Below are 12,338 nucleotides of genomic sequence, written 5' to 3'. Positions count from 1 at the left end.
TACATTGTGAATCATTTGTATTCTGTTTGAAAGGGTACAATGTGAAGAAACAACAGCAAGTGATATTGCTGACCCAAATTCAAAACTTAATTAACCTGTTATCAGTTCTCGGCCCGCACTTTGACATCATTCACGTCCACGCAAGCGTGTGTTTCACCTACACTGGCAAGTCGCATACCTATTTAAAGCCACAGTGATTACAGAGCTGCAAACCATGTGTTTGTAGCATCGAAACACGCGCTCCTATCAACGTTAAAGTCCGACATACATAAACAAACAAATGTTGATAAAGTTGTAGCTACTCACGTTCAAAGCTGGATTCTAGTCCACCAACATGACTTTGTCTGCTATCAAAATGTCCCCCAAACTATGATGATGATGATTGACACTTCATTTCACCCAATCGGAGCTTCTAGTCCTGTCCCATCCCCCCAATAGCGACCAATGGTTTGGGAGTGGGACTGAGTTACTAGGAACTTAAATATTCTGTACTTATGCTTACTTATAAAAGCTCACAGTGCGGCATAGAGTGCTGTGATGCGAGCTTGTAGATCTGCTATTTTTGATAGATATGTGTGCAAATCTTTGAATATATGTATTTTTTAAGCAAACATTTGTAACCCAAATTTTGCTTCTGGGGGGTCCCTGGAACTAAATATTTTCAGATGGGGGTCCGTGGCCAAATACATATAATTTTGGGGATCCTTCTTATGAAAAAGTTTGAGCACCACTGACACAGAAACATAGGTTTTTCAAAAAAACCTTAGAAGGTTTTGAAATATTCAAATCATTTTTCACACATTTCTCAAAAATAGCAGGCACTCGCCGCGCTGTGAGCTTGTAGTGCTTAATAATGCATAATAATGCGTTCCCAGTCTAAATGGGTTAAACCCCCTCCCACTATGAAGAACATTCATGGGGAGCCCACAGTGAATCCTCGTACCCAGGGCCCAGAATTTGGTGTGACACCCCTGCTTGACCTTACTGTGATAATTTGCCTCAAAATGACTGTCCCTCTGTTCAGCTGGAGAAGATGTTGGAGCCTCAGGTGTGGAGAGAAGCAGCCACTCAGGTCTTCTTCGCCCTGGGCTTGGGCTTTGGAGGTGTCATCGCGTTCTCCAGCTACAACAAGCGAGACAACAACTGCCACTTTGATGCAACGCTGGTCTCCGTCATCAACTTTGTCACCTCCATTTTGGCTACACTCGTGGTGTTTGCTGTGCTGGGCTTCAAGGCCAATATCATGAATGAGAAGTGTGTTGTGGAGTGAGTACCTTGACAGAATGGGAAGCGGATGGAATATATGGGAAGCGGATGGAATATATGTTATGTGTAGATCTTCTATTTTCACTACTTTTGTACGTCACTGTCAAAAAACGAAGTATAAAATAGACTATTTTATACTTCATCTTTGTCTAGTGGTTCCCAAACCTTTCAGGTCGAGATCCAAAAGAAGTTTGCCCGGGACCCAAACTAGTGAAAATAGCAGATTATTTTGTATTCATTTATTTTCTTAGATTTGTTTGTTTGTTTGTTTGTTTTAAAATGTATACAATTACTTTTAAAATATATTTTTTAAATAAATGAATACATTGAAATGTACATATCTCTTTAGCATAGGAAAAGAAAATGGTCCGTGACCCAAAAATGGGTCCCGACCCACCGTTTGGGAAGCAGTGATAGAGCATTAATTTATTAAAAACATAAAGAGATGAAAAATGGATATACAAGTGTTCTGGCCAACATTGGATGCAATAGAAACGTTTGTATCATATAACCATGATGCATTCCCCCCTCCTCCCCTCTTCTCCCACTTTCTCTGAGCAGGAACGCAGAGAAGATACTGGGCTACCTGAACACTGGTGTGTTGAGCCAAGACCTCATCCCACCTCACGTCAACTTCTCCCACCTGTCCACCCAGGATTACGCCGAGATGTACGGAGTCATCAAGACGGTCAAGGAGGGCAGCTTTGGCGAGCTGGGCCTGGACGCCTGTCTTCTGGAGGACGAGCTCAACAAGGTCAGCAGGAGTGTGTCACGGTTAATAGCAGTGTCGACTAAAACTATTGGCGGGTCGACTACCCATTTTTCACTGACGAAAACGTGATAGAAAACTAAAGGCCTGTCCATACTCTCTCTGAAACCGAACCTTTGTCGGAAAGGCCCGGTTGAACTACAAAATGACATCACTCGGAACTTCTGAAAACCATTCCCCCGAATTAACAGTTCGGAAAGTTGCACGTCGGAAAGTCGGAATTCTCCGACAAAAGTTCGGTTCTGGAGAGAGTATGGACTGGCCTTAAGCTACGAAGGTAAGAAAGAAATAAGATTTACACCTCTTCATAATAACGTTGACATTCGGTCATTTCGGATCTCGGCTCTGGTTCCGTTCGGACCGGATCCATCACATCTCGGGCTAGTCGGGTAACGGTTCTCAAATTCCAAATAATAGACAGGGCCTACAATTTTTCGGTCTAATAGACAGGGCCATTTTGGTCCGGCTCCATTTTCCTTGGGTCCATTTGGGTTCGGGTAGTTAAAATTGGACCCACGAAGGACTCTACATTGTACCCATCTGTCTGTCTGTCTGTCTGTGTCTCTTTTTAAGCCCATAATATTATGCCTCCCTCAGTCGGTGCAGGGCACTGGCCTGGCCTTCATCGCCTTTACAGAGGCGATGACTCACTTCCCTGCCAGCCCCTTTTGGTCGGTCATGTTCTTCTTCATGCTAATCAATCTGGGCCTGGGCAGCATGATTGGCACCATGACCGGCATTACCACACCCATCCTGGATGCCTTCAAGATACGCAAGGAGATTCTCTGTGGTGAGGACGATATCATCATGTTACAGTTTGCACGTCACGCAGTGTAGTGGATAACGACAAATAACTTTGTTTGTAATACATTGGAAAAGATACACCCAGTTCCTTTCCAAGCAGGTGCGCAGGTGACAAGACAGTATAGATAAGATGAATCTGGACAGATTAGACCCGCACACTGACACTTGTAGGCTCAAGAGAACAATTTATTAAAGAGCAATGTTTCAGCTGTGGGACCTTCCTCATGCTTTATTTGTTATACATTTGAAATACTACAAGCACATATCTTAAATCCATAAGGTTTTGTGGGAATAAAACAACCAATCACTGCAAAAGAGAATTTTAATGGAATATAAGCCCTGCCAAAGCGGGTTTTCTATCTTACTGTAGCTCAGCAGTAGCGATTACCACAGATTGCAGCTTTAAAGCTAGAGTCTTGAAAACAGAGACAACTTGAGACATTCAAACTCATTTTGAATTTGTTTGGTGAAATGTCAAAGTTCATATAAATGTATAGTATGTGTGTTGTTTGAGAAGGTGATTGTGAAGTAAGATTTCTCCAATTTGGCATAGTAAAGAATGTGTAGAAGTGCTTTCAGGATCATACCATGTTTTGTCTCTCTCTCCCTCAGTGGCCTGCTGCATCATAGCCTTCTTTCTAGGCCTGCTGTTCGTGCAACGTTCAGGGAACTACTTTGTCACCATGTTTGATGACTATTCAGCTGGTCTGCCTCTCACTATAGTGGTGATCCTGGAGAACATCTCTGTGGCATGGATCTACGGCACTAAGAGGTAAAGACACTGCAGTGCACTGCACTGGACCGGACTGGATTAGACCAGTGGTTCTCAAACTTTCAGATTTCAAGGTCTCCCCTTAACTCTGACAGTGTACAAATGGAACCAAATGAACCCTTCAGGGTTCATTTGGTTCCATTTGTACACTGTCAGAGTTACAGACTTGGATGGGTCAATTTAGACCCCCCTAAAGGAACCCACAGAGTCCCTGGAATCCACTTTGAGAACCACTGGATTAGACTACGGTATCTAAAAAAAAAAGACATTATGTTCCATTTTGTTTGGATTTGATCATTTTCCTTTCTTTCTTTTTTTCTTTCTCTCTCTCTCTCTCTCTCTCTCTCTCTCTCTCTCTCTCACCTCCCAGATTCATGCAGGACCTAGAGGACATGCTGGGTTTCGCTCCCTACAGGTTCTACTTCTACATGTGGAAGTACGTGTCCCCGGCCATCCTGGTGGTGCTCATCATTGCCACTGTAATTGAGATGGCTGTCAGCCCTGCAGGCTACAATGCCTGGGTGGAGGCAGAGGTCAGTGGCTTAATACCTGCGCGCGCGCGTGTGTGTGTGCGTGTGCGTGTGTGTGTGTGTGAGAGAGACAGCGGGAGACAGAGTAAGCGTGATCCCGGAGCTTACAGATTATTCCATAATCAATGCTCTCCAGTCCCATGGTCAAACATGGCTCCAATTCAATGACTTATAGTGGCACTCATATCTTTTTAATGTTCGCTCCTTACTTTTTATCTTCTGTCCTTTCGTTATATTTTATTATATTCTATTCCTCTTTCTTGTCCCCCTATCCCTTCATCTTGTCTCAATTCAGTTAAATTCAAAGAAGCTTTATTGGCACATATTGTATATTGACCTTTTTACCCTTTACTTTTTTTCCCCTTCTTTAATGTGTGTGTGCGTTTTTTTTTTCTTGTCTGTAAGACCTGTCTTTTAGACTTGACCTATAAGTAAAGTATTACCAAACTAGCTTACAAACCATGAAAATCTTTTGCTGTTAGGAATAGTTATACGTCCATGTAGGCAAGGGTAGCTTGGTATAAAACATTTAAAGACAAATAGCAACAATGAATGAATTGTTCCTCTCTGTGTGGCAGGGCTCGGAGCGTTTCCTCAGCTACCCTCCCTGGGCTCTGGCCATGGCCTACGCCCTCATCGTGTCGGCGCTGCTGCCACTGCCCATCGTCTTCCTCGGCCGCCACTTCAACCTGTGGTCGGACGGCTCCAACAAGCTGTCCGTCTCCTACCGCAAGGGCATGATGAAGGACATCTCCAACCTGGAGGAGCAGGACGAGCAGCGCTTCATCCTCGGCAAGAACCCCAGCGAGGCCCCCTCCCCCATGCCCCCCCACCGCCAGTACCTGGGCCCCGGCGGCACACAGGAGATGACCAACACCAACTACGGCACCAGCACCAAGACGGGCTACCAGAACATCGGCTCACCTGAGTCTGAGCTATGATGATCCACCGTCTGCTAAATCCCCTGGCCCGCTTAGAGAGATGGAGACAGAGAGCGGGAGGGAGATAGAAGGTTAAAGAGAAAGAGCAAGAGATGAAAAGCGAGAGAGAAAAAAATTAGTGATAGATAAAAGAGGGAGAGAGAGAAAAGATCTCATAACTAAGGATTGCTGCAGTGTTTGCTACCCCTTAAACCACTTAAACCCTATATACTTCGTTGCCTGGGGTCCTCCAGGGATCTGTACTTGGCCCCATTCCTTTTTCCCTCTGCACCAAATCTCTTTGCTGAAAATAACCAATGTACAAGCTCACAACCTTTGCGGCGCGTCGTGAGCTTGTCGGCTATTTTCACTGAATGTTTCCCTTTTATGTCATGCCCAGACTATGGACACTAGGGTCATGTGGTTAACCCTCCAAGGTTGATTCCCATAACACTCTCTCCTCCACCCTGACTCTCCTTTACTCTAGTCTCACTTCTTCAGCCCCTAAAACAGCTGCCTGATGGCCATGGCTCTGATGAATAGATCATGGGAAGGTTGGTGCTTTTTCATGATGAGAGAGAGAGAGATAGAGAGAAAGCCAAGGCATCCATCCTTCAGAGGCAGGGTTACATGGCTCTTTGAGTTTACAAACGCTTGCCAAGGTTAAAGGTGTCTCCAACGCTGCAACACTTGGTGTCCTAAATGAGAATCTCCTCATGGGATTCTCATGTGTTCCAGTCTGTATTCGTTTGGAGAGGGTCTGTGGAATATTCTGGTTCCATTTATAGTGACTTGGCTCACAGTAAAATCCTCAATGTTAATTTATCCAGTTACATTAACTTTACTGTGTAGTTATGGGGATCAGGTGGAAGGAGACTCCAATCACATCTCATCTTATTCCATCTAATGGAAGATCCGCTTTGGCTCTCTTAATCCTCTGACCGATCATCAGACAAGTACCTGAGCAAGATCCAAGCACATTGTAACTCACCTAGTATACAACTCTTCCCCAACAGTATAGTGTACTTATAAGCATTCATTTCATTATACAGTGTCACAAAAACAGTGTTACATAGTGACTCTAACTTACATCCGGATTTATACTTAGTTGGCAAGCAGTGTCTCAAAAGGAGTGTCTCACACCAGAAATAGCAGATTTAGAAGCTCTCAACGCATCGCACTGGGACTAGTGGGCTTGTAGATCTGTAATTTTCAGTGTGAGACACAATGTGCAACCAAGTATATATCAGGCTCAAATATCTAAGTAGAGGTGTCATACATAGCAATAACAGCTCATCACTGTACGGTCCTTGCCAAGCTGGGGATCTCCTTCTAGCCCCAATCTTCCCAATCCGATCCATGTTGTATACTATATATATATATGTGTTGTGCAATAGTCAACATCCCTTAAGATGTCAATGTAAATCATGTGCAAAAAATGACAAATCATCCAGTAGCACACAATGAGGTGGCAAAGGGTTTAATATTCACGCCCAGTTGTTCTACCTACTGCCACAAATTCACAAGCACAGGCTCTGAGCCTTAACCCAAAGGAGCACATTGCATTCAAAACAACCAATCAACAAACAATCCTGTGGAGAAGAGCGATCGACACAAAGCCCAGTCAGTCCATGCCAATGATGCAAGTGGGGACTGGACTTAAAAGTCTGTTCCCCTGTTCCTTCAGCTACTGGCCGAGACAACGCTTTCCCCTTCATAATCAATGCTTTACCAGGCTTTGCCTGGGTAGAGATAAGCAGAGCTGTTAACCTTTCATTAGCAGGCAGATTCAGGCATGTGCGCGCGCGCGTGTGTGTGTGCGTGTGTGGGTGTAGGACAAATTAAGAGGTGTGTGTGTGTGTGTGTGTGTGTGTGTGTGTGTGTGTGTGTTGCCTGTGTGTCTGCTGTGAGAATGCTACCAGTGACCCTACAAGTTAAAAATAGACCTGTGTTACCCAGGGGAAGCCGTGGCAACGCACCATGGAGATGAATTCTCCAGTGATGTGCAGGGGAAAGGGGAGGAGGTGGTGGAGAGGAGAGAGAGACGCATCTCCTTGCTTTTGTCTTTCCCCACCTGCACGGCACATGCTATTCTTTCAGTAACACGCTGTGGGATGGTGTGATGATAGCGCTCTATTACTCAATTCATACTCTTGACGCACATTGGCGTCGCACACGTGAGAGCATTGTATGAAAAGGTGTACATTTGGCTTATAATGTAGTGTCTGTGTTGTCATGGTACACTGACATGGTGGCTGTAAACAAAAGGGAACTGCCATGCCACTCAGTGGACAATTACTCATATTTCATCCCACAGCTGATTAATCAAGATTTATTGTGGTACATTCCGCAAATTAGGGCAATTACAGAAATGTCATCTGATTATAGGCACTACAATCTACACTTGAATATGTCCTGGGGTATGAAAACCACTTATCGCCTAATTATTTTAAATGTGTAAACTTGTATGATATCGTGTTTTTAGAGCTATAATGTGTAAAATGTAATGTTAAACTATAATATGTTTTGGGATTTTATTTGTGTTTTTGTATGCACAGCAAAATCCTCAGTGTTAATTTAACATTAGGCCTGTTTAAGTTAAATTAACACAGGCTTTTACTGTGTTAAGAAAGAGAGCAGTGGGAGCTGCAGTACACAACTTTCACCACAGGATGTCTCTGCTGGCCAGTGAAGGAGCACTGATTCTAGCCCCTCCCTGAGCCAATTATGAGACTGAGCAGATCTTAGTGTGTAAGATCTAGAGATGAAGCACTGTCTGTCATGCTGTTGGTGCCTAAACAGCATCTCTGTTGTATGTTGGCCTTATGCTTTAGTAGTCCCTTTGTAGTGTTACCATGTGGAGTCTGGACCAATGTTTTGTCTTATTCACTTGAGCACTTTAATTACATAGAGCCCCTGGAGTTGTCTGTCAAGCACAGATGTGATTGAATTTGAGCCCGCCAGGAGTTTTATTGCATTAGTTGTGAAGGCACTGTCACAGAAATGTCGTGATTCATAATACATTGACTATAGATATACAGATATATGAATGGATATATAAGCACATTTTCAAGCATTGAGCTGTGATCTTGACAATGGTTGAACAGCTGGTCGAACAGTCTATGAAAGGCACACAAAAAACTACAGGACATAAACCAACAAACAAAATGCAGCTTGGGTTGAAATGAAAAGCACATCAGGGAAAGCACAGGATATGAAGCACAAAGGACAGGAGCTATTACAGAAGACATTACTTATGTGGCAATGGATGTGACCAAATACTCGTCTAGTTTACAAGTCAGCACACACCTTGTTTGGGTTGTTTCTTGTGTGCTATTACTGATGACAGTGTAGTATATCCTGAAAAGTGAATGTGTTGTGTGATCCACACAGAACAATAAGCTGCTACTATGAGGATGGAATTGCAATGAAAGAAATGTCTGGCATTGCTGCAGTGTAGACAGCTACAAAGCTCCAGCGTTGGCTCAATATAGCCAAAAAGAACACTTAAGTTATCATTGATCTTGCACAAAGAAAGCACAGTGTCCATTCATTGAGTTGCTATATTTTGTTTGGAAACAGCATTATTTTTTAACAGTTCTCGTCCATCACAACATTAAATAATTACCAGTTTACATGATCGTCCTTTCCCCACATAGTTACCACTTCACTTGTATATGCCACTCATCTCTTAGATTGAAAGATAACTGGGAAGCATTACGGAATGTTTAACAATGTTTAAATACAGTATGTGTAATGTTGTGTAATCTTTTTCTTTACTGGAACTACAGTAGTTAACCAGGAACATTTAGCATAATTGGTGAATACCAAATGGTCAGGAAAGCTATTTATCAACTCCAGGGGCTCTTGTCCATTGTTCATTATGTATTGTAGACATGCTTTAAAATGTCTCTGAGATCATATCAGTTGAATCATTGAGATTACGTAAAATTTAGAGTACTAGTGAATTTATTTAACTGTGCAAAGAGAGTCTTTATGTGACAGAACCATAGCTATATATTTAGTAAGAGGATGTATTTAATCTGTACATATTGATGTACATTCTGTCAAATCCGCACTGAGTATCTAAAGTATAGTAACAGTGGCAGGGTGCATACTTGAGCTGTAAATAACAACTGTATATTTTGGAATATTTCTGATATTTTGTATGTAACGTACTTTTGGTGTCTGTGAAACTGTGATGTTAGTGTGTGGTTTTTCCTCAATCAGAATATCATTGAAAGACGTGTGTGTGTGTGTGTGTGTGTGTGTGTGTGTGTGTGTGTGTGTGTGTGTGCGTGTGCGTGTGCGCGTTTGTGTGCGTGTGTGCGTGTGTGTCAATGAGTGTGATGAGTGTCAAGTACTGGTATATGTAGGTTTTGGTGTTGAAATGTGTGTTTGTTTTCCACTGTCAGTGTTTGTGTGCTTAAATAGTCCAACAGGAAAAACCTTATTGATGTGGGACCACTGGTGTAAGCAACCTTTTCTGTTTCTGGGTCTGCTCACTGGAACTAAAGTGGGTCCCATCACAAAAAAACAACAACTTTAACATAATCAAAAGTGTGTGACAATAATGTTGAGCAGAAACAATCGTCATTGTCTAAGACTTTGACATACTGTACTGTACAGTCATGTTTGAGGGAGCAGGATATTAAATAAAGTAATCACTTTTATGAAACATCACTGCGTTGGATGCGTGATTTATTTAACCTTTACAGGGGTCTTCAACAGGGGGTCGTCAGAGTTACTAACCTTCAACAGACCAAGGGATCTATTTTTGTTACCCGTAGCATTTTGGTAATCATCTGTAAACTCCAAGTTATTTATCCATTTGTAACTCAGAGTGCACAAATGGAACCAAATGGACCCTCCAATTATACACACTCTTAAAGGAGTAGTTCGAACGCACACCTCTGAACCCGAACGCATTTGGGTCCCCATCTGGAATCAATGGGGGTACATTTACTATAATACATTTTTTGTCTTAGGAATGCAACAAAAAACAAAAAATATTATTGAACTCAAGTCTCCATGGCGTGAGTAATAGAAGGAAAGTCATTTTGGGGGTGAACTACTCCTTTAAATGAACACTCAGGCTTTTACTGTGTAAAAATAATGTTCTCACTTGGTGAGCTGCAGAATTAAATGTTGCTGGGAAGCATATTTGTTCCAAGTCGTCTTGACACTTAAAATGCCATCTCACACAATCTTTTTATGAAGTGTGAAGGGGGAAAGAAACGAGTGACATAAGTGTGATATCTCAGCTTTATTGGCTTTAAGTCACTGTTTAGTCCAGTCAGAGCATAGTGTTATCATGATATCTGCACCGAAGGGAAAGATGATGGTGTTGGTGAGGGAGTGTGTGCAATATTAGTGTGGAAAAAATGCAATATTGGTCAGCCTATATCCTCAGCAAGGGGGAGATAAACATTCCCTTTGGACCCCGTTTGCCAGTAATAATGTCATACAAGCTGCCAGGAAATGAGCCTACATGTTTTGCTGCCCAAATAGCATAACGTTGCTGTCGGGCAAAAACCTTGGATCTCCATATTTAAATGTAAATTAATACCCTACTGGCCTACTCCATCATAACTTTTTTTCCCCCCCTCCACTATAGTGTGTGTATGTTGTTGTGTCTATAGACACAACAAATATTTTCCTCCAGTGACACCATCTGGAATAAATTGGTCAGCCCAATTTGGCAGTGTTTCAGATACGAACTGCTCAGAGGTCTGCACAGTCGGGCTTTGAAAATCCTGTGCATTTTAACCTTCAGTATCTTGATTACTATTTGTGGCATCCATCCACTCCTAGCATTTACCAGTGACTCTTCCAGATGGCCTTACATCATTCATTGCACTGTACCTGAAAGGGTGTCAACTGGGAACTCAGGCAGCAATAAATGTGACAGAGCCTGGGAGTCAGCCATCAGACATAGTAGACATTGGCCCAAAAGTAGCAGTCACCACAACTGACTCACTGGATGCAATTAATGCCTTCCCATCGACCCAACGCTCAAACAATTCCTGCTCGCCAGCCAAGTCCCCGAATTACAGGAACAGTTTGTGATAAACGTGCCCCCCCCCCTGCACACACACACACGCACGCACGCACGCACGCACGCACACACACACACACACACACACACACACACACACACACACACACACACACACACACACACACACACACACACACACACACACACACACACGTAAATTATTATGTAAAGGCCTTTTTCAAGTACTTACCCTAATCTCCTATATGGTGCTGGAACACTGACCACCCATTTTCCATATTTTTCTCACTTATCACCCTTCACATCCATGGTGTGTTCTCTTTTGCAGACCCAGAGCTTTTCAATGAGTCTATTGTCAGTAATTTACAAAAGAGGAAATGGTCATAATTCTTAAAAAAATGGCAGATTTCAAACATCTTCGGTTTCAAGCATTTGTATTCAAACTAGAATTTACATTTTTTGAAATGTGTCCCATTATTGTGGCGAATGCATTCAGCAATTAGGACAGGTGACACTGGTGGCTATTATTGTCACAGTGGAGCCACTCTGGAGCCATTTCACCTTTGCAGTGCATTGTAGCATGGAGCCAGACATAGCTTGTGCTAGTATCTCAGCACTGACACAAATTAGGACTCCTGCCAGTCATTCATCATAAAGTGTCAACATGTCCTTGAGCAAGAGACTGACTGAAAGGCCTCTCAGATCCTTTCCCTCAAGTTGTAGAAAAACCCACATTGTCCATTGTCCCGAGCAAGCCATAATACTACATAACAAGAAGGGAAAAAAGAAAAGAAAACATGACTTTAACCACTTAAACCCTATACTTTGTTGACCGGTACTACTAGGTGACCTACTTTTTCCCCTCTATATCAATGCTTTTTACCAAAATTAGAGCTTGTAGATTGACCATTTTCACTGAGTGTTTCGAACCGGAACAGGGACACTAGGTTTCATGTGTTTATTTTCATTTGGGAATCGTAACAATTCTGAAACAGGAAATGATTCTGCCACAAGCTGTGTGCGTAAGTGTCAACCTATTTATTTTCCCCAGCTGCGTCACACTTCCGTTCTTAACTTGACCGTCCTGTGTGCTTTGAAGCATTATCTCTGTTTTTGGTATCCTGTAAACAAATACATTTCCCACCACTGCTTCACCTCTGTCCCCCTTGAGGTACATAAATAGGCAGAGGTGTAAACTGTATACAGAGAGCACACAGGCACATGCACACGCACGCACGCACGCACGCACACACAGACA

General features: G+C 42.8%; 1 protein-coding gene across 1 annotated transcript in view; it reads left to right on the top strand.

The window, feature by feature from the left end:
- Nucleotides 1-5,082, top strand: part of slc6a17 (solute carrier family 6 member 17) — a gene marked incomplete at both ends in the record, with an annotated part of 16,652 nt that extends 11,570 nt beyond the window's left edge. Inside the window, 6 exons of the mRNA XM_080734192.1 lie at nucleotides 1,025-1,266; nucleotides 1,828-2,020; nucleotides 2,633-2,825; nucleotides 3,452-3,611; nucleotides 3,982-4,144; nucleotides 4,720-5,082. Of these exons, the coding sequence (XP_080590318.1) occupies nucleotides 1,025-1,266; nucleotides 1,828-2,020; nucleotides 2,633-2,825; nucleotides 3,452-3,611; nucleotides 3,982-4,144; nucleotides 4,720-5,082 (1,314 nt within the window). The remainder of the gene's footprint in view (nucleotides 1-1,024; nucleotides 1,267-1,827; nucleotides 2,021-2,632; nucleotides 2,826-3,451; nucleotides 3,612-3,981; nucleotides 4,145-4,719) is intronic.
- Nucleotides 5,083-12,338: the final 7,256 nt, after the last annotated feature.

The sequence above is a fragment of the Nannobrachium achirus genome (genome assembly GCF_963921795.1).
Source record: "Nannobrachium achirus genome assembly, chromosome: 9".
NCBI lineage: Eukaryota > Metazoa > Chordata > Actinopteri > Myctophiformes > Myctophidae > Nannobrachium > Nannobrachium achirus.
The sequence above is the reverse complement of the archived record's forward strand: the minus strand, read 5'-3'. Positions and strand labels throughout refer to the sequence as shown.